A 23,507-nucleotide genomic window follows, 5' to 3' on the forward strand; every position below is an offset into this window, starting at 1 on the left:
AAGCTCAATATAGACATACCCTATGACCCAGCCATACCACTCCTAGGCATCTATCCTAAACAGCAAACCCCAAGATATCAAAAAGACGTTTATACTTCCATGTTTATCGCTGCACAATTCACAATAGCCAAAATATGAAAACAACCCAGATGCCCCTCCACAGACGAATGGATCCAAAAAATATGGTACTTATACACAATGGAATACTACATAGCAATTAGGAATGGTGAAATATTGTTATTCACAGGGAAATGGTCAGAACTTGAACAAATAATGTTGAGCGAGACAAGCCTAGAACACAGAAAACAAAGGGGCATGATCTCCCTGATATATGACTGTTGACAAAGGGAGACAGAGAGACAGTAGAGACCAAAAACTGCTTGTCAAATAGTATTCCCCACAGGATTGGGGCAGCGACCCAACAGTATGTAACTAAAACCAAACAATTACTCAACATATAAAGGTCAAAAATTGACCTCTCAGGGGAAAAAAGCTATGTATGTACGTTCATATAAGACTACTGTCGACATATGGTCTAATATCGACATTACATTTAATGCCCTAGGCAAACTTTCTTGGGCGTGGCCACGTGGCTACTGTATATGTTCTTGATACATTGTATATTGTATATATGTCTACCTGACCTAGAGAAGAGATAGAAAAACAGGGTGTAAGATATCACAAGAAATGTACACATTGCCCTACTATGTAACTGTACCCTTTTTGCACAACACCTTGTCAAAAAATTTGTGTTCAATTAATAAATAAATAAATACATTCTAAAAAAAAAAAAGCCAAAGTAGAGCTCTGGCTCAAGTGGTAGAACACTAGCCTTGAGTGGAAAAAGCTCAAGAGCATCTTGACCTTGAGTTTAAGCTCCATACCTGGTGCACAGGCACATGTGTGTGCACAAACACACACACACACACTTCTTTGAAATCTCTACTAATATAAAAGAATTTAAGGACAGACAAAAAAAAGAGTATTTAAGTTAAAAGTTACAAAAGAAGACCAAAAAAATTCATCATATATAGTGATAATGAGGTCAATACAGCAAACAGCCACTAAGTCCGAGATTTCACTTGGAGGTGAGATGTTTTATTACTTGTTCAATTTTGATGCTCACTATTAATCTTTGCATATTTTCCATTTATTTATAGTTGAATTTTTGTACTTTGTATGCCTCCAAGAATTTAGCTATTTCTGTAGCATTTTCCAATTTATTAGAGATAGCTGTGGATTAAAAAATCTTAAGGGGGCTGGGAATGTGGCCAAGTGGTAAAGTGCTTGCCTAGCATGCATGAAGCCCCAGATTCTTTCCTTAGCACCACATAAACAGAAAAAGCTGGAAGTGGCACTGTGGCTCAAGAGGTAGAGTGCTAGCCTTAAGCAAAAAGAAGCCAGGGACTGGGCTCAGGTCCTGAGTTCAAGACCCAGGACTGGAAAAAAAAATCTCAGGACCTTTTGTGTTTTTATTATATGTTAGAACATATCCATCCCTTTTCCTAGTTTTATTTATTTTAATCTGTGCTTTAGGTTTTTTTCTTAATCTAGTTTTGCTTTAGTCTAGTTTGGTAACTTTATCTTTTCAAATAAACAAGTCATTCATTTTTCCATTATTTTTCTAGTGTCTCTTTCTGCTCTGACCTTTATTACTTCATTCCATCTATGAACTTTGGGGTTCTTTTGTTCTTCCTTTTCTAGATCCTTGAAGTATAATATTCGGTTGTTTATTTGAGATCTTGTTTCTGAGTATGAATTTATTGCTATTAGCTTCCATCTAAATACTGCTTTACTATATCCTGTAAGTGTAGGTATTGTGTGCCTATTTTCATTTGTATTCCACATCTTTTCTTTACTTTCTTTACTCCATAGGTTTAGGAGCATGTTGTTTAGTTTCTGTGTTATCTGTGAGCTTTCAGAAATTATTGGTTTCAATTTTGTACTTTTGTGGTGAAAAAAATACTTGATATGAACTCAATGCCCTTAAATTTGTCCAAACTTGCTTGTGGTCTAAGAATCTCTTTGGAAAATGATCTGTATGCACTTGAGAAGAGTGCAGAAGAGTGGGTGAAATGCTCTACATCTATTTAATCTGTGCATTTGGCTAGAAGTTACAATCCAAATCTTATGTTTATTGATATTCAATTCAGATGGTGATAGATGGAAGTTTCTAACCATTACTATATTGCAGGCTACCTCTTCTTTTATATCTATTAGTAATTGCTTTATATATTTAGGTGTTCTGAAGACAAGACCATACATACTTACACGTACTGTATCTTCTTGGAGAGCCAACCACTTCATATTATATGATGAAATACATCCCCCCACCCATGCCTTCACTTTCAGCCTATGAGTACCTTTCAAACTGAAAAGGAGTTTCTTGTCTGAAGCATAGAGTTAGGTCGTGTTTACAGTCAGGAACTCCAGTTATCAGATAGTGGCCTAGTTTTCTGTGCCTTTCATTCAAATGCCAAAGCTGTAGCAATCAATGTCTGCAATCTGAGATCCAAGCTCAGAGCAACAGAAAACTCCAAGGTAATGGCGGCATTACCAATTCCATCACCTGAACTTTGGAGATGCTACAGCCACAATACTGGAGTCTGAACCACAGCAAGGATGGGGTGATGGCACAACGGGGGGCTAGAGTTTGCGCAGGGGGACCAGGACTGTCCAGGGTATCACAAAGGCAGCAGTTCCAGTCTCAGAACACAAAAACAGTGACTGCCTCTCGACACCAGGAGGAACACAACTGACCTCCGCAGGTCAGGGGGAAGCATGAAAGCTAGTGACTTTAGTGGCAAAAGATGTTGACTTTTGCAAAGCCAACCAACAGAAGTCACAGTGGCACTTGATGAGTGTCTGATATGGTGATCCCTTACTTCTTTGTTCGTGTGTGTGTGTGTGTGTGTGTGTGTGTGTGTGAGACCCCTGCCCATACTCTTATTGCAGGTTCTTAAATGGGCCCTTGAGCCCTCTTTCACAGCAATAGAGTATATGTGTGCAAGCATAAATGTGTGTATGTGTGCATAAGTACAAATCCATAAGTGCATATGAAGGCTGGTAATTCCTTAAAAACTTCTTCACAGCAAAAGAAACTATCAGCAGTGTAAAGTTAGCCTATGCAATAGTAGAAGAGGTTTTCAGACTATGTGAGCTCTAAAGGGTTAAGTTCCAAAGTGCATAGGGAACTTATACAACCCAGTGGCAAAAATAACAATAATCTGACTTAAAGACAAAGACTGAATGGAAAATTTCTCTAAAGAAAAATTGAAAATCATCAAAGGTATTCTTTAAACATTCTGCATCATTATCAGAAAATGCAAAAGAACCATCACAGTGAGCTAATCTCTCAAAGCTGCTGAAATTACTTACCAAAATAGCAAGTCATCCAAGATTGATAAGGATACAAAAACCTTAATGTTTGCACATTGTTAGTGAAATGTAAAATGTGTAAACTCTAAGAAACTTCTAGATGTAACAGTAATGAGGAAAGATAACTAACTGCCTGTATAGAGCTCCTGCCAAAAATAAATTGAAAACAAGACAGCTTCAAAATTCAACACCCTATCTCTAAGTATACAAGAAAATGAAATCATTAACCAGAGACATGTATATTTCATATTCCTGATTATGTTATCACAACAGCCAAGATTTGGAAATAACCTAAATGCCCAAATTTAAAACGTGATAAAGCTGATTCATAGATGGATGGATGGATAAATGGATGGATGGACAAATAGACAAATATACACATAGTGAAATAGCCTTAGTAAAGAAGAAAATCCTACCATTTGTGACATATGGATGAATCTGGAAAACATCCAGGTGTGGAGACATAAACTTTGTATGTAGAATCTAACATTCAAAAAGTAGAATAGTGATTTTTTTTTTGAGACAGAGGAAGCAAAGGGGGTGGGGGGAAATTGAAGATGTTGGTCAAGAGGTTCAAACTTTTAGTTTTCCAAAACAAACAAGTTCAGGAGATCTGAACTACAACAGTGTGACTGTAGTAAGCACCAGTGGCTCACACCTGTTATCCTAACTACTCAGGATGCTGACATTTGAAGCTAGCCCCTGCAAGAGACTTTTATCTCCAATTAACCAACAACAGCAACAAAAGAGAAACTGGAAGTCGAGCTGTGGCTCAAGTGCCATCCTTGAGCAAATAAAGCTAAGGGACAGTGCCCAGGCACCAAGCTCAAGTTCCAGTATTGGAACACACAATATTTTTAAGGGAAACAGTGACTATAAAAAAATGATGTGCATATTAATTAGCTTCATTGTGGTAAATATCTCATAATGTATCAAAATATCAAGTCTTATACCTAAAAGCATATAATTTCATTTCAATAAATAGGGGGGGAAATGATGTAGGTATTAAACCAAACAATACACATAATCATATAACATTTGCTCTTGTTCTGGCAATATTCATAGAAACTTCGATGTTCAATTATTTTTATATAGCAAAAAAGTTTTTTAAAAAAACTTACCTGCTCCAAATACTTTCTCACATTGTTCATCAAGATCATGGCATTTTCCATCATAACAAAAGTACTTTTTATTTTTGCACATGTTCCCATTGATTACAAATACATCAGGTGGACAGTACTCTGAACTTCCATTACAATATTCAGGTACATCACACTCAGCATGCGCGATAGGTCTACAAAGAGTAGATGTTGACTCGTCAGTCTAATGGGAATTAAAATGCAGAAAAATAGAACATTACATTTAACATGGCTGTGCTTATCAATGTTTACTTTACAATTGTGTTATTTGTAGTTTTGATTCATTAATAGCTATTAATATATTGTATCAACTAGTATACTAATCATTTAAAATAAATTGTGTTTCAATCAAAACAAGAAATAAGGCTGGGTATGATGGCTTATATCTGCAATTCCGGCTACCCTGAAGGTAGATAGCAAAAAGATCATCAAATATCCTGGGCAAATAGTTAGTAAGACCCTATCTAACCAATAAGCAGGTAGTAGTGTTTCATGCCTGTGGTCCCATCGCTGCACGAGGAAGCCCACAGATAGATGGTGGTCTGAAGCAAGCCTGGGGAACAATTGAGACTGTATGTGAAAAACAGCTAAAGCACAACAGGACTGCTTTAGTTGTCACAGAAGGCCTCCCTAGGAAGCATAAAAGCTCTGAATTCAAACCCCAGTACTGCCACCACACAAAAAAAGAAAAGACCTGTACATGAGATATATGTACAAGAAGAACTATAACAAAATTCAGATGTGCTAGAAGCCAAAGTTCTGTATTTTAAGCACAGGGGAGGAAGGATTCATTTTAGCTTTGGAAAAAAATATTCCTTTGGGGATAAAATATCTTTATTCCTTTATTATTCCTTTAGGAAGGAAATATCTTAGGTCAATTCCCAAACTCAAACTATGCTTTCTGAATATGAGATACCTCCCACTTCTGTGATGATATCAGCATAAATAACTTACAGGAAGGGAGCAGAGCCACGATTACAGAAGCACTGTAACTGGGACTGCTTGAAGAAGGGGAAAAACTTTGGTTTCCTGCATTATCTTATAGCTAATGACCAGTTCTTTCCTGGGCAGCATACTTTTCTCATCTGTGTGCCAGTCCCGGAACCTGAACTCAGGGCCTGGCTTGCTGTCCCTGAGTTGTTTTTTCTTCAAGCTAGCACTCTTCCAATAGAGCCACAGCTCCCCTTCTGGTTTTTTAGTTGTTAATTGAAGAGCCTTGTGGACTTTCCTGCCTGGGCTGGCTCTGAATCACAATCCTCAGATCTCAGCTTCCTGAGTAGCTAGGTAGTATTTGAGCTACTGATGGCCAGTAGCTGATGGCCAGCATTATTATTATTATTATTATTATTATTATTATTATTATTATTCCTCTTCCTCTTCCTCCTCTTCCTCTTCCTCTTCTTCTTCTTCTTCTTCTTCTTCCTCTTCTTCTTCTTCTTCTTCTTCTTCTTCTTCTTGCCATTTTCTATATATGTGGTGCTGGGGAATTGAACCAAGAGCTTCATGTGTAGGAGGCAAGCGCTCTTGCCACTAGGCCATATTCCCAGCCCCCTGAAATATTCTTAAATGATCACCTACATCAGAATGCTCAACTGACACCACATATACAGAAAATGGCCAGAAGTGGCGCTGTGGCTCAAGTGGCAGAGTGCTAGCCTTGAGCAAAAAGAAGCCAGGGACAGTGCTCAGGCCCTGAGTCCAAGCCCCAGGACTGGCAAAAAAAAAAAAAAAAAAAAAAGAATACTCAACTGATTATTTCCAGTTGACATTAAAAATATTACAGATGTCACAGAATGTAACTGTGTGACAATATTCTAAAAAAGTAAATACAAAATTATGTCAATCAGGACCAATAGTAAACAGCTCAGCAGAGGGGTTCTCACCCAGGAAAAACCTGTTTATGCACAGACTGGGAGAATGGGTAATTGGAAGAAGGAACTATAGTCAACCTCTTCACCATGAAAGGGAAAATGTGATCTCTCAGTAAAAATGTCTTTGAAAAATAAGTCCACAATTTAATGTTTTGTTACTTGTACTATTTGGAAAAATGTTACTTTTAGTGAGTTTCATTCTTTATACATGTCTTTCAGGTGCTTATATAGTTATTTATCACAACCAGTAACAACAATTTTTGTGTATGAAAATATAAATACTGGATACAGTGAAAGATTGCCCCTTTTAAGAAAGACATTTTGCATTAAGAAACTCTATCGTAGGCTCTTAACCAAGGCTTAAAAAGGGTAGCACAGTGGCACATGCCTGTAATCCCAGTGTTTAGGAGGCTGAAGCAGGAGGATATGAAATTTAAGAACAGCCTACATAATAACCCTGGCATTTGACAGGCCCCAACAACTAATAGGAATTTACAAAATGAGAAATCTGGTTTATTACTTTTTATTTCAAGTCACTTTTATATCAAGCACAATCCTTCATGTAATCCTACCTACTGAAGAAGCTGAGGGATGCAAGGATCTAGGTGCAGGGCCAGCTTGGGCAAAAAGTTCTAGAGACCACCTCTCAACCCATAACCAGCTGGCCACAGTGGCACATACCTGCTATCTCAGGTATGACAGGCAGTACAAACAGGGGGATCAACATCCAGGCCTGTCCAGGCAAAAAACGTGAGGCTCTACTTCAAAAATAATCAGAGCAAAAAAGGATAAATGGGTGACTCAAGTGGTAGAGTGCCTGTCAAACAAGCACAAGGTCCCGACTTCAAAGCCCAGTACCTATGTGCAACTCTCCCCCTCACATATCCACCAGGAAAAGGAAATCATTTGTTGAGCATGCCTGATCAGATACTCAACAGCTAGGGGCAAGAGAATGAAAATTTCAAGGCTAGTCAATACAAAACGATAAAGAGACTGTCTCCAAACAGAATAAAAATTAAAAAAAAAAAAAAAACCAAAGGGATAGGGGCATGGCTCCAAGGACTAGAGCATTTGCCTAGAATGTATGAGGCTCTGAGTTCAATTCCCAGTAGCAAAAAAATACACACAAAAAGTGGCTTGCTGTGACAGCACCGCTGTGAGTGGCTCGCACGAACCCTGCCCTCAACGCAGCTCAAGGCTTACTTGACAATTTTTACAGCACGGAGTATTGGGGTTCGAGGGGTCGCACTTTGCCCCTGATTTCAGCTTACAAGTTTGAGGATCGCAGCAGTCAGGAGTTTTGCATTTCTGTCAATCAATGGAAGACAAAAGAGAAAACATTTGAGGCAACAGCAAACACTTGGGGAAAAGATACAGGAGCAGGACTTCATTCTTCACCTCTGAGGACATCTGTGAGTGGGTCCACACTACCGCTAAGGAAAGACTTAAGCATCTCTAAGCACTTACAATGCTAACAGGAGATTTTCAGTAAAGGCTATTAACCAAGGAACCAACATTCCACTTATTTTGTTATCCAACTACAAAACTGGTTATGTGGAGTTTCTTTTCCCAGAATTTGCATCATAGGTAAAGCTGAACTATAATTGTGTTGTTGTTGTCCTTGGCTAACCTTTATTACCTTTATAAATCATCCTTGAGTAGTTGTACAAATGAGTTTTAACTCAACTTAATGTCAAGTTTGTTAGTCCAGTGCACCCCAATCCATTTGTGGGCCCCCTTTCATCATTCTCTCCCATCTCTCCTAATGAACTACAATTTACTAGAAAGAAAAATGGATGAATTCAGCTCTAAGGCATCAGGAGAGGTCTCTTTCTAAACATGCTGTGATGGTCGCAGTGTCCTAGGAGAACAAAGATGGCTTCGGAAGTCCCTGGATACCTGGATGGTTTAAACAGTGAGGCCCTTGATGACACAGCTCTAGAATTGCACACCAAACCATCATTGTACCAGCTCAAAGGTAAAATATTTTCCAAAATGTGATATAAGCTAGAGTCCTACATACCCAGGAAACTCATCTAACTTCAACTCCATCAAGTTCTGAGAGATCCATAACTGTGAGTATAAAAGTATTAAATGGCAGTACTTTCAATTATAAAACTCTTTGCCATGTAATCTGCATGACCAGAAAAAGAATTTCTATCAGTTTTTCCAACTGAGTATATTTTTAAAATAATTCCAGGGGGGCTGGGGATATAGCCTAGTGGCAAGAGTGCCTGCCTCGGATACACGAGGCCCTAGGTTTGATTCCCCAGCACCACATATACAGAAAACGGCCAGAAGCGGCGCTGTGGCTCAAGTGGCAGAGTGCTAGCCTTGAGCGGGAAGAAGCCAGGGACAGTGCTCAGGCCCTGAGTCCAAGGCCCAGGACTGGCCAAAAAAATAAAAAATAAAAAAAAAAAATAATAATTCCAGGAAAAAGTAAATCTGGTCAAAAGAAGAAAGAGGGGGGGGGAGAGAGAGAGAGAGAGAGAGAGAGAGAGAGAGAGAGTATTTTTAAAATAATAAACTGTGGGTAATAAATAAGAATTGAGAGGCTGGAGGCATGGCACAATTGGTAGAGTAAAATGAGTAAAAATAACAGGTATCAACTTTTAAGTCTGGGTCTCACACACAAAAAAAAAACCTCTCAAAATTCCCTTAAAATAAAATTTATTCTATATGTTGAATAATGAATGACTTACGCCTGTAATCCCAGCTACTCAGGAGGCTGAGATCTGAGGATCAAGGTTTGAAGCCAGCTAGGTTAACAACAACAACAACAAAAAACGAAAGAAAATTAAAAAGCCATGGCACTCTTGTCTCCAATTAACTAGCAAAAAAAAGCTGGAAGTAGAGCTGGGGACCCAATGACAGAGCACTACATTAGTCTTGAGCACAAACGCTGAGGGATAGTGCCCAGTCTCTGAATTCAAACCTCATGACCAGCACACACACACACACACACACACACACACACACACACACGATTCTAAAAGCAAAAATAAGACTAACATACTGTGAGGTTAATAACACATATGGAAGTGAAGTATTAGATAAAATTGTAGTTAGAAAAAATAAGGAAAGAAGGGATGTATGCTATTCAATGACTCCTTATTTCCAGTGAAGGTGTGTACTACAACATAGCCATTAAAAAACTTTAGGAAAACATCAAAAAGAAAACAAACAGTGTCAACTAATAGTACAATTAAGGGTATGTGGCAGAATACCAAAATATACTCATTCAATCAAAGAGAAAGCAGAAAGAGAGGAAAGCACAGGTTCACAAATAGACAAACCATTTAAATGGTAGATATAAAAGGACCAATGGATCAAGAAAATGTGCTATTTCTACACAATGGAACTCTACTCTTCCATCAGGAAGAATGGTACTGCACCATTCATAAGGAAATGGAAACACTTGGAAAAATTATTTTAAGCAAAGTAAGACAGACCCAAATAAACATAGGTTGCATGGTTTCCCTTTTTTGTGGTAATTAGAATGTGCCTATAAATCTACAGAAAAATCCACTGATAAATTATACAGGTCCCTAGACATTCACAGATGAGACTAAAGAAGGATATTCTTAGGAACAGATCACAAAGGCTTACTAGCTATGGTGCATATGATCATATAAAATAATATTTATCAAAATGAACTCCAAGAAATGGAAACAAGAAAAGTTCGGTTGTTGCTGCTGCTGCTGTCTTTGTTGTTGTTGTTCTTCCTTTTGTCTTGTTTGTTGGTTTATTTGTCTTTGGAAGGTTTAGGGAAACACAGGAAGGGTGGGACAAAGGGTGGACAAATGCAGCAGTGGTGCTCATTAGACACTACCTTGAAAATGAACTAGACAACTTATGGGCGGGAATGGGAAGGGAAAACTGGGAGAGAGCAAGGGAAGAGGTTACATAGTTCAAAAAGAAATTTACTCTGTACCTGACTTATGCAACTGTTACCCCTCTGTACATCACCTTTACAATAACAATAAAATATACATTTTAAATAACCATAATTAACTAACTAACCATTAATTGGCCATAATTATCACATTTATAAAAATGTATCAAACATAAATTACTGCAGAGATTATTAATGTATATTGTTAATAAAATGTAAGATCTAATTACACATTTTGTACAAAAAATCTATGTTAATCATAATCATAACATTTAAAACAAGAATACAAAAAGAAATAGGATGCAAACATGAGCTGTGACAAAGCTGGAGTAATTATATCAATGTCAAGAAAGGTATCTAGGTGAAAAATATTTACTGAGATAAAGAGAGACATTTTAGAATAAGTCAATTCATTAAGGAGATAGAAACAGCCTAATAATATATGAATCTGTCATATCCCATGAAAGAAACCTACCAGATTGAAGAGAGACGTAGAAAAGTTATCATTATAATGAAATGTTTCAAATCTCCTTTCCCAGTAAGAAATAAAAAACTGAAGTGCTATAGAATATCGGAACAATATTAACAATCAGCTAGTCCTGATTAACACATAAAATTTTGTATGAAAAAGTTCCAGAATACGTAAGTTGGTTTAATTTATTTAGCCCGAGTTATTATGCATCTCTGACAAAATTAATAAAATTTAGGGGTGGGGTTGTTTGAGAGAGGCAGGAGAGAATGATGAAAGTAGTGACATTGATCAAGTTGGATTGTACTCATAAAGTGATTTGTTGAATAGTAACTCCTTGTACAATGACTTACAGGTAATAAAGCAACAAAAAGAAAATAATTGCTGAAGTCAATCATGAAATGATCAAAAATAATTAAATGGAATATATGACAGTAGCCAGAGGCCATTAATATACAATTCACCTAAATAAATAGATATTATGTAGCAATTACTCTGGCAAAATAACCTCCTTATAATTATTTTGATATTTTGTAATACAATGAGCTAAATAAAGGGTCTTGCATAAGAATTTTACCAGAAAAAAAAAGTTCCAGAATCACTATACTTTTACGTTGATATGATCCAGTCACTAAAATCAGCTATAGGCTAAATAAGCACAGAATACCATTGCTAAAAAAAATATTAATATTAAATACAAAAAATAGATTAGCTGATGCATTCTCAAATATTTGGATATTAAGCCACACTACCACACCAATAAAGACCTTCAATGACAAAATCTAGAAAAAAATGTCTGAATGAACACAAAGCACAACAAAAAGTATACGCTGCAGATTCAACAGTACTAAGAGAAACTCACCACACAAGGATGAAAGGACAAAGTTAGTAGTTTAGGCTTCCAGTTTTAAAAAATAAAATTACAAAAGGTAGGCCCCCTCAACAATTAGGCTAAAGACCTAAAAAGAGACTTCTCTGAAGAGGAAATGAGAATGGCCAAGAGACACATGAAGAAGTGCTCTACATCACTGGCCATAAAAGAAATCAAATCAAAACAACACTGAGATTCCACCTCACCCCAGTAAGAATGTCCACTATCAGGAAATCCAATAATAACAAATCCTGGAGAGGATGTGGCCAAAAGGGAACCCTACTACACTGTTGGTGGGAATGTAAACTTGTTCAACCACTCTGGAAAGCACTGTGGAGGTTCCTCAGAAGGCTAAACATAGAGCTACCCTATGACCCAGCAGCCCCACTTTTGGGCATCTGCCCAAAAGACTACAAACAAAAAACACTAAAGCCACCAGCACAACAATGTTCATCACAACACAATTTGTCATTGCTAAAATATGGAACCAACCCAGATGCCCCTCAGTAGACGAATGGATCAGGAAAATGTGGCACATATACACAATGGAATTCTATGCCTCTATCAGAAAGAATGACATTGCCCCATTCATAAGGAAATGGAAGGACTTGGCAAAAATTAGAGTAAGTGAAGTAAGCCACACCCAAAGAAACATGGGCTCTATGGTTTCCCTCATAGGGAATAATTAGCACAGGTTTAGGCTAGTCATAGCAGAAGATCACAATAACCCAATAGCTATGCCCTCATGAACACATAAGATGATGCTAAGTGAAATGAACTCCATGTTATGTAAAAGAGTGTTATATCATTGTTGTAATTATTTTCAACATGCCATGTGAAACCGTAGCATTTTTTTTTTGTTTCTCTTGTATTCCTTTCCTGTGATTGTACCCCCGCTATCACTGTATCTCATCTGAGTACCCTGGATACTGTATATACTGGTATTAGAACTAGGGAAAGGAAAGGGAATATCAAAATCGAGAGACAAAAGATAAAAAGATGAACGATTACAAAAGCAATACTTACAAAACCATTTGGTGTAAACCAACTGTACAACTCATGCGAGGAGGGAAAAGGGAAGAGAGGAGGCGGGGGAGAAAAATGAGGAAGTAACAAGTTGAACAAGAAATGTACTCACTGCCTTACATATAAAACTGTAACCCCTCTGTATTTCACTTTGACAATAAAGGGAAAAAATTAGATGTGAATAAATAATATCAACATAAACATACACAAAAAAATACAAAAAGTAAACAAATGTAAATAGAGATCAGTAAATTAAAATCAGAAAATAATTGAAGAGAATAGAACAAATAATAGAAAATCAGTGACTTTATATACTGGCTCTTCTAAAAGATAATCAAAGAAACTAAATCTGGAAAAAGATAATGAGAAATAAAGAAGACCTACAGGTACAAATATCAGGAACAGATGGAAGAATCACCCCAGGTCCTGCAGCAAGTTAGTGGAAAAGAAAATTCTAGCATCATTATCTTTATGCCAGTAAATGTGGCAAAAAAAAATACTGAACCACTTACTCAAACATAAAGAAACAAATGCAAACAGTAATATAACATCTGAGAACCTACATCTATTAAGGAAGCTTAATTTGCAGGGATAAAACTAGCAGATAAAGGCTAAGGATCAACCTGAGTCTGACACACGTGGGGTGGGTAATCCAGATCTGAAGTACATTCCCAGCTTAACTAATAAGAATTAAGCACAAGTGCAGCCACAACTCAGATCTGTTTGAACTTCAGTGGACACTTGTAGTAAGTTAAAAAGAGAACATAAAGCTCAGCACCGGTGGCTCATACCTGTAATCCTAGCTACTTAGGAAACTGAGATCTGAGGATCACTGTTCAAAACCAGCCTTGGCAGGAAAGTCTATGAGATTAATATCTCCAATTAGCTACAAAAGAAAAAGCCAGAAGAGGAACTGTGACTTAAATGGTAAAATGAGCCTTGAGCACAAAAAGCTTCAGGACCAGCAAAATAAAAAACAAAACAAAATATAAGCCTATGTCAACTGTACCAAAGTGTAGTTAGGAATACAGGGAAATGGGAGAGAATTCCGGTCTGACTTTTGGGCAAATGTACACCTATGCAATTCCTCTACATCCATGTCACACACACACCTGGTGAGATCATGTTGTGTTGGTAAGAGGGGAGCTGAGTCCCACAGAGGCAGAGCTGAGTCCAGCATCAGCCCCTCCCTGAGAAGCACCAACAATCTGCACTGGTCTCCACTTGGCACTCAAGAGCTTCAGGCTCCTCACTATAACTAAAGCAACCAGAATCAGAATTGCTTTCCAGAGCAATTACCAACAAACCCTATGAAAATGCCCACTCTTGCTACAGACCAATTCCATAGTAAAGGGAGGCACAAAAGGTGTGTACCATACAATCTATTGCCTATCTGCCTCAAGTACCAGAGTGTCCCCTACCCCTATAAATCCTACAAAGACACTGAGTATCTCCAATCCTACCATGGTCTGGCTTTAACTGATACATTGTAGCCAAAGAAGCTATAGGGAAGAGAGGCATGGGCAGGTGGCAAGCTATAGATGTCCTCCATTTAACTCTGAACAAGCAAAATTGGGATAATAAAGGAGATCATGTTCTGAAGACAGTGCGAGAGAAAAGCAGCATCAGAAATCACAAAAGAGTGACAAGACAGCAGAGAACCATGAATGAATAGAAAGGCCTCAGAGGAATGTAGTGGGGCAGGGGTAGAATTTATCATTCTGAAACTTGACTTCCTGAAGCAAGGGAAAGCCAAAAACACAGTCAAGGTAAGCAAGATGGCCCTGGTGACAGACTAGTAATTCAAGCCAAAGAATAAACCCCTACTTCCTACAAGCCCTTAAAAGCTGTATGTGAACGTAGCTTTACAGTCACTGAAGATAGCCTGCCATGAAAGCTCAACCCCTTTATCTCAGAAAGCTATGGCAAAGTGCCATCTTGAGAAATCTAGAGAACTTACGGCCAGAAACCATCATGGCTCAGGGTCTCCTGACCCTCCATGCACAAGAAGTAGAAACAAGCAGGGTCTGGTGCAGAAGGGCTGGAAAGCTTACTCATCAGGAGCTCAAGCAGTGAGGGGCACTATGGAGGGTGACTTCATCCTCACTGATGAGAAGAGAGTCTAACTGCAGACGGATCCTTGTGGAAACGGCACCAGGCCCGGGGCTGGCGGAGTGCACAGCCTCAGGGGGCCGTCCCTGTCAGGACCCAGTGCTCTCATGTAGGCCTCTGAGGAAGATCGGGGCCAGTGACTCACATGGTTTCCCCTGTCCACAACTGCTTTCGGCATGGGGGACGGCTTGATGGCCTCTGCTGCATCCCAGCTATGTGTGTGGGCACTGCTGGGCAGGAACGAGAACCACTGTGACCGCCCCACCTTTCTCCTTCGCAGAGTGCTGTTGGATAAAAGCACAGAGGCAGGCAGCACTGTGCATGGTTTCCCCCCTCCTGCTACTAGGACAGAACTCCACACTCTGCTCCCTTACACACATTCTCTGATGCAATGGGGAAATCCCCTTAGACTTGGATACTTGCTGTACCTGAAGCACAAATACAGGATATAAAAGAGAAATTCGGTAAGATGCAGAAATAGCTAAATAAATAAATCAAACTGATAGAGATGGAAAGGTCGATAAGTCTAATTTTTAAAAACACTGCCAAAGGCCTCATTGCTTCACTTAGTAAAGATGAAGATAAAAATCAGAGTTCAAAGAGAAGAAAAAATTAATTTGAACATTCAGTTAAAGACAAAGGAGGGAAGAATAAGAGGAACTGGAAAAACGTCCAAGACCCCTGGAATCCCATTAAAGTAAACGTAAGAATCATGAGCCTGAAGAGGTACAAGCTAAAGACACAGAACACACAGCTGACAAAGAAAAACAAAGAAAGAAAACTACCCAGCTACTGAGAAAGAGACAGTCATCCAGGTATAGAAGGCTACAGACCACCAAACAAATGACTAGAAAAGAATATCCCCATGGCATACATACTATAGTTTAAAAAGGCATGTACTGACTACAGAAAGATATTGAAAGCTGCAAGAGACAAGCATCAAGGTATATATAAAAGGAAACCCACAGACTAACAGTAGACTTCTCAACAGAAACTATAAAAGCAAGGAGGAGATGAAATGAAATATTTTCAACTCTGAACAAAAACTAATGCCAAGATTACACAATCTACCAAAGCTATATTTCACAAAAAGAAAACCTTCCAGGATAAACAGAAACTAAAGGAACTCATGTACATAAAACATCACTGCAGAAGAAAATTACAGGAATCCTACATGCACAAAAAGATAAACACAACTACAGAATTGTTAGAAAAATACGTCTTACTAGGCAAGTAAATAAGCAAATGACAGTTATGAAAGAATGAAACACTACAGAACAACAAAATTATAGGAAATGTTCCATGCCTTTCAATAATGAGCCTTAATGGTCTCAATTCTCTAATCAAAAGAAACAGACTCAACCAGGTATGGTGGCTCATTCCTGTAATCCCAGCTTCTAGGAAGGGAGAACAAAAGGACCACAATTAGAGGCCAACACAGGCAAAAGGTTAGTGAGACCCCCACATTCTCAGCAGATAAGCTCAGAGTGGTGGGTCACTTCTGTAATCTCATGTATATGGGAGATGAAGATAGGAGGGACATGGTCAAAGGTTAGTCCAGGAAAAATAAGTGAATCACTATCTGAAAAATAACTAAAGAAAAAAGGGATAGAGATAGAGCCCAAATGGTGAATTCAAACACTAGTATTGTATCTTCCTCTAACAAAAAATATCTAGAATCACCAAAGCTAAAACAGAATGGGGAAAAAGACTAGAGCTTGAGGTATCACAGTACCTGACCTCAAGCCATATAACAAAACCAGTGAAAAGGTGAAAAGGACCATACACAAGACATAGAGACCAATGCAATGAAATTCAAGACTCAGAAGTAAGCCCAGTAATTATGGCCATCTGATTCTTGACCAAGGGGCCAAACATAGACACTGGACAAAGTATAATCTGCACATGCGCAAAACTGAAATTAGACACTTGTCTCTTACACTATACAAAAACCAACTCAGAACGGATTAAAGATCTTACAATATGACCTGAAAATTTTAATATATTTGAACAGACAACTATTTCTTGAATAGGATGGTAATACCTCAGGAAATAAGAACTATAACTGACAACTGAAATCACATCAAATTACAAAACTTCTGTACATCAAAGAAGCAGTTATCAGAAAACTAAGACAGCTCACAGAATAAAAGAAAAAAATTTCCAAGCTATTCACCTGACAGCTGATTAAAATCCAAAATACAGGGAGTTTGAGAAATTAAACATCAAAAGAATAAATAACCCAACTAATAAATTAGCAAACAAATTTATAGTTTCCCAAGAAGAGGTACTAATGACCAATAAATATATGGGAAAAAAAACATTCAACATTCTGACATAAAGAAAATGTGCCATACTAGGCACCAGTTTCTTATGCTTGTAATCCTAGCTACTCAGGAGACTGAGATCTGAGGATTGTGATTCAAAGCCAGTCCACCAGAAAAACAGAAGTGAAAGAAGAAGGAAGGAAGGAAGGAAGGAAGGGAGGGAGGGAGGAAGGGAGGGAGGGAGGGAGGGAGGGAGGGAAGGAAGGAAATAAATGCCAAAATATGTTAGAGAAGACAGACTTTTCAACAGTGCTAGAAAACATTGAATATCCATATATAGAAGAGTAAAAGTGCACAAATCAATTCACAATGAATCATAGACTTTCATGTGGGACCAGAAACCTTGAAACAAATGTAGGAACAAACACAGGGGAAACATGAATATATGGCTTAGGAACTAAGAGCAAGAACTGACAAATGAGATTACTGCCAGGTAGCCGGAGGGCTCACAAACCTGCCTATTCTTACAGAATAAAAGCAACCTGGATATGGGATGGTTTCAAAATCCTCTAGCCCAGTGGCTAGTGCCTTTGGCAGGACCTGTAATTTTACTCCGCTTATTTTCTTTTCCTTTGGCCCCCTGCCTTTTAAATTTTGTACAGGAGCGGATACAGGAAATGGCCAGGGGAACGGTCAACCAGCTCCTTCTCCTTCACCCGAATACTCGTCTGCCTACTGTCTCCCCCTCCCACCCCCCACACCAGTTCCCTAGACACATCGGCATCCTCCCCAACTACGCCCCGTTCAGCAGGAAGTAGCCAGATGGCTGTCTTTGTCCTTTTATCCAACCAAAGATGCTGAGATGTCAGGCCGCTGGAGGGCTCACAAGTGCTGAGAATATACCACCTTCCTTTTGGTAAACATCAGCTCCATCAGCCTAGAAGCAGGAGCCTGAGACCAACTGGATCCACCCGGACTGACCAAACCGCCATTTGTCCCTGCCGTATAAACCCTGCCTGAGCCAGGCCCAGGCGCCACCTCCCTGATCCCGACCGGAGGGGCGCCCGGGAGCGTACCCCAATAAACTCTCTTTCAATCACCTCTACTTCTCTCCACCTAGAACCTTTCAATTACATCAATTTAAAAAGAAGTTTTGGAGGAAAACAAAACTTTTGAGGGTTGGAGATTTAGCTCAGTGGAAGATCACTTGCCTGACAAGGACTGAGTTCAGTCCTCAGCTCTGGAATAAAATAAAATAAAACCCTTTTGTGCAACAAAGAAAACAATTATCAGATTGACAAGGAATCTAACAGAACGGGATAAAATCATTGCAAGTCATTCATCAGATAAGGGATTCATATTCAGAGCTACAAAAATTAACCCCAAAAGAATGATCCAATTAACAAATGGGCAAGTGAATTAAACAATTCTCAAAAGAAATAACAAATGATAAATACACGAAGTCTTCAATATGCTTAGCCATGAAGGAAATGCAAATCAAACTGGTGTTGAGATTCTGTCTCACTCCAGTCAGAATGGCAGGACATAAACCACAACCCACAATGGTGAGAGTGTGAGAGAAAAGAAACCCTTAGACACGGTGGGTGGGAATGTAAATTAGTGCAGCCACTATGGAATTCAGTAAGGAGGTTCCTCTAGGCACAAAAGCAGAACTGCTAGCTGACCCTACCATACCACACCTTGGTATACATTCCAAGGAATGTAAGTCAGCCCGCCACAGAGATATCTGCATACAAATGCTTCTCTCAGCACTATTAACAAATGGCCAACCTACCATCCACCTGGGTGCCCATCTACACATGAGTGGAGAGGGAAAATGTAATATATGTATACGGTGGAATATTATTCAGTGGTTTTAAAAACGAACAAATTATACTGTTTTCAGAAAATAAATGGAACTGAAGATGATAAGAGTGAGCAAACTAAGCTTTATTAAATAGATAAACACTTTCTCCCATATGTAGAATCTGGACCTAAAAATTCAAAACAAAACAAAAACAGACTGGTTTGTGGGGGAACCAGTAGGAGAGGGGGTGGAAGCACATGATGGGGAGAAGAATATGATTTAAGTACATTATATGTGTGTGTGAGAGGAGAATAATGGAATCCACTGAAGCTGTAGACATGTGTAGTTTTGTTTTTTAAAAGGAATATTATTATGGAAAAAACAATGCATGTTGTATTACTCTATTTAAATGATTTTATAGGTCATAGAAAACTGACAGAATCAGAAATTTCATGTAGAGAAGTAGAAATGAGAAAGACTAGAGAGAGGCAAACCTTGCGGGTGATGAAAAATCTCTCTCTTCATCGTACCAATAGCTATCAATACATGTCAAAACTTATCAATTGTACACTTAAGATTGTATTTTTGCTTCCTTTCGTTGGAGTTCATTGTGCTACTAACAGATTAATCTTTAAAAAGTATTTGTAATATAGCCAAGGTTAAGCAAAGGTGTAAAAATATCTATTTAGCCTAAATTCAAAAGCAGATTCTAGATGTTCTTTTACCCATCATCAATAAATTTTGCTGGACATCTTAAACTTGTTCAAAGTTTAAGCTATAAAACCTGGGCAGGGTTTTCTCTTTGCTTATACTTTAACTTGATCCAGTCAGTATTAGGTACCAGATTTGGTTCTATTTTACATTTCAAATATTCCTGCAGAAGAGATGAACTAAAACAAGAAGTGTGTTTTCGATTTTCCCTATTGGACTTACCTCTTCGGGGCCGCAGTCACAGTCTTCATTTCCCTCCACTATATTGTTACCACAGACGGTTGGGGGGGGCTTCGCCTGCATCTGTGGCTTGTTCTGAAGACATTTGGAACCAATATTTGAAATGAAAGCTTGAAAGTCACTCTGACTGCAATTGCTGAAAGTCTTCAGAACACTGGACTGCCTAAAAGCAAACCCACAAAATGTCAGTGCGGATATACTTCTAGAAATTCACATGATTGTGAATTGAATAGCAATTTCAAACTGTTGAGCTTAATAACATAACAATGAATGCAAGAGTGCTCACAATCACTTTTGAGTGGGCGATGTAATTTAATTCACTGGACTACATGACTTTATTAAAACAAAATTCAGTACATACCAATAGCAAAATGTAGCCTAATGTCCTCTAGAACATTGTGAGAAGAATCGAATATGTATGTGTCTTCTAATACTAAACTCTAGATGACTTACACAAAACATCTTGTCAAAGCATATTTAAGAACAATTGGGGCTGGGGATATGGCCTAGTGGCAAGAGTGCTTGCCTCTTATACATGAGGCCCTGGGTTCAATTCCCCAGCACCACATATACAGAAAATGGCCAGAAGTGGCGCTGTGGTTCAAGTGGCAGAGTGCTAGCCTTGAGCACAAAGAAGCCAGGAACAGTGCTCAGGCCCTGAGTCCAAGCCCCAGGACTGCGGAAAAAAAAAAAAAAAGAACAATTGGTCAAATGCACAAGTCTGATATTTTAAAAATATATGTCATAAATAAGAAATGTATTTGTATATGAAGTACATGAATATATTTACTTATCTATCAGATAATATATATATATAGTATGCATGTATAAGGTATACATGTATATATATGAACTAACATATTTACCTATCAAAGTGAATAATATATGATACATATGTAATATATACTTTGTGTGTATGTGTTAATATGCATTCCTATAAGAATAATTTTAATATAAATATGTGTGTATAGATTTGTTTTTATTACCTAAGAATTTTTAATGTTTGGGTGATACTTGAGAGTAACTTTGAAATCGTTTTCTCTTCAAAACTTAACTTCTTAGCTGCACTCTTTACTTTTATTTATTTATTTTTATTCTTTGCCTGTCCTGGGACTTGAACTCTGGGCCTTGGCACTGCCCCGGGGCTCCTTTTGCTCAAGGCTAGTACTCTACCAATTGAGCCACAGTGCCACTTCTGGCTCTTTCTGTGATTAACGGAGATAAGAGTCTCACAGACTTTCCTGCCCAGGCTGGCTTCAAATCACAATCCTCAGATCTCACCTCCTGAATAGCTAGGATTATAGGCCTGAGCCACTGAAACCGAACTTACTCTTTTAATAGTTTTTCAACAATGAATGAGTCACAGTTTCATAAACAGAAGTGTTACAAAATCCTAATGACAGCTAGGGTAACTTTTGTCTGGTACAAGTCTGAGAACATCAGTGAACATTTACAAGCACCAATCCATAACATACATACAGAGTTTGAAATAAAATGTTCCTAATTTCTCATTTTACTTTTATATAGTCTTCTGAAATAAGAAAGTAGTTATAATTATTCCCATTTAGGTATGAGAAATGTAAATATAATCAATGTTGAATGCTTTGTCCAAAGCCATGAAAACATTGTGTATTTGGGTATTTTAAATTGTGTACTAATCTAAAATCTAAAAGTCTTCCCTAAAAAAACCCCACTTGTTAGGACTTACTAACATATTTTTTAAAGTTCTTTACTGATCTCTACTTACTACATTTAAAGCAGAATAAATATGACCAGTAAATAAATGATGTTTTAAAACTTACATAGCTTTTGGACTCATGATACACACAGCTTCTAAGCAGTGACATTTCTGTGGGTCGTCATATGACAGGCCCAGATTGATCCCCAGCATCTGGGTGACAGAAACTGAAAATGCCTCCAAAGCCATTTCCCTGGAATACTGTAACAGCAAAGAAATTGCAAAGGTAAGCTATCGCATTAAGTCGTGAATAAAGATCATGTTTTCATTCTAAATCATTTTTTGTTTTGTACCAAATATTAAGGAAAGTGAGATATGGTTCCTTGGACAGGTTGAAAAGCTGATACCTTTATGAAATGTTATTGAGATAGAGCATTTTAAGTTGATGTCAAGCTTTGTCAACTGAGCACCTATACAGATTTCAGGTAGCTACCTTACCTATACAAACTATAAATTTTCATGAATAAAAATGGCTATTATTAAGTACTTGTACAAAGGAGCTACAATTTCATAAGTCATGGTATAAGTACAGTGCATCTTAATCAATTTCACCCTTACCATTGTTCTCTCCCATTTTCCCCCACTCATTCCTCTCTATACCCAAATTACAAGTTCATTTTATACAAAGTATACATTTATCTGCTTTTGTTCACCCTTCTCCCCTCCATGCCTGTGTCCCCTTTGCTTCCCCTTCCCCCCCAAAATGTTTCTACTTTCTGGTATTTGTTTAATAAACAGTAATTTCGTTATTCAGCTGAGTTCCACATATGAGAGAAAACATGTACCATTTGTCTCTCTGGGCCTGGCTTACTTCACTTAGCATGATTTGTTCTAGGTCCATCCATTTCCCTATAAATGTCATATTATTCTTTCTAATGGATGAGTAATATTCTATTGTGTATATGCACAACATTTTATTGACCCACTCTTCTACTGTAGGACATCTGGGCTGTTTCCATAACTTGGCTATTGTGAATAGTACAGCAATGAACACGGATGTCCAAGTGTCTTTACTATATTCTGACTTGTGATGTTCTGGATAGATTTCCAAGAGTGGTATAGCTGGATCCTAGGGACGCTGGATGTTTGTTTTTTGAGAAACCTCCAAACCACCATCCAGGGTCGTTGTACTAGTTTAGATTCCCGCTAAAAGTGTAATAGGGTTCCTTTCCCCACGTCACTGCCTGTCCTTGTTGCTTGACTTCTCAATGCTGGCCAATTACTGAAATAAGAAGGAATCTCAAAGTAAAGGAAGTAGATTGGAGGGCATGACTCAAGGGATAGCGAGTGTCACACAAGGTCCTGGGTTCAATCCACAGTACTGCAAACAAAGTGAATGTGTGTCATCCATGTTCATTTCTGCACTATTCACAATAGCCAAGTTGTGGAAACAGTCCAGATGCCCTACAGTAGATGAGTGGATCTAAAAACTGTGATACATATACACGATGGAATTCTACACTGCCATTATAAAGAATAATATTATGTCATTTGCAGGGAAATGGATGGACCTAGGACAAATCATGTTAAGTGAGGTAAGCCAAGCTCAGAGACACAAACTGCACATTTTCTTTCATATGTGGAAGCTAGATCTAAAATATATAGGACTCTAAGTATCCATACACTGTGAGACTAAAGGAAGCAACTCTTAGGGGAGGAACATAAAGGAGCAATGCTTATCTGCCTTTGATTGTGTAAGATAATATTTATCCAAATGAACTCCAGGAAATGGGAAAAGAAAGGATTTTTCTCTGTTGTTGTTTTTGCTTTCTTTCCTTTTTGTCTGTGTTTGTTCATTTATCTTCCTTTGGGAGGGTAAGGGGGGAAGACATGGAAATGCAGGGACAGAGGGTGAACAAAGGCCACAGTGCTACTCAATTGACACCATGCTGACAATGAACCATACACCTCATGAGTGGGGACAGAGAGAAAGAGTGAAGGAAGGGGTGACATTGTCCAAAAAGAAAGGTACTCATTACCTGA

The 23,507-nt window shown here is 38.2% G+C and overlaps 1 protein-coding gene across 1 annotated transcript in view; it reads right to left on the bottom strand.

Moving 5' to 3' along the window:
* Adam32 (ADAM metallopeptidase domain 32) overlaps positions 1-23,507 on the bottom strand; it is a 73,673-nt gene that overhangs the window by 18,300 nt on the left and 31,866 nt on the right. The window contains exons 11-15 of the mRNA XM_048330526.1: positions 21,589-21,725; positions 19,769-19,949; positions 7,592-7,696; positions 6,011-6,016; positions 4,500-4,692 (exon numbers count right to left, since the gene is read on the bottom strand). Coding sequence (XP_048186483.1) covers positions 4,500-4,692; positions 6,011-6,016; positions 7,592-7,696; positions 19,769-19,949; positions 21,589-21,725 — 622 coding nt within the window. The remainder of the gene's footprint in view (positions 1-4,499; positions 4,693-6,010; positions 6,017-7,591; positions 7,697-19,768; positions 19,950-21,588; positions 21,726-23,507) is intronic.

The sequence above is a fragment of the Perognathus longimembris genome, chromosome 21 (genome assembly GCF_023159225.1).
Source record: "Perognathus longimembris pacificus isolate PPM17 chromosome 21, ASM2315922v1, whole genome shotgun sequence".
Classification (NCBI taxonomy): Eukaryota; Metazoa; Chordata; class Mammalia; order Rodentia; family Heteromyidae; genus Perognathus; species Perognathus longimembris.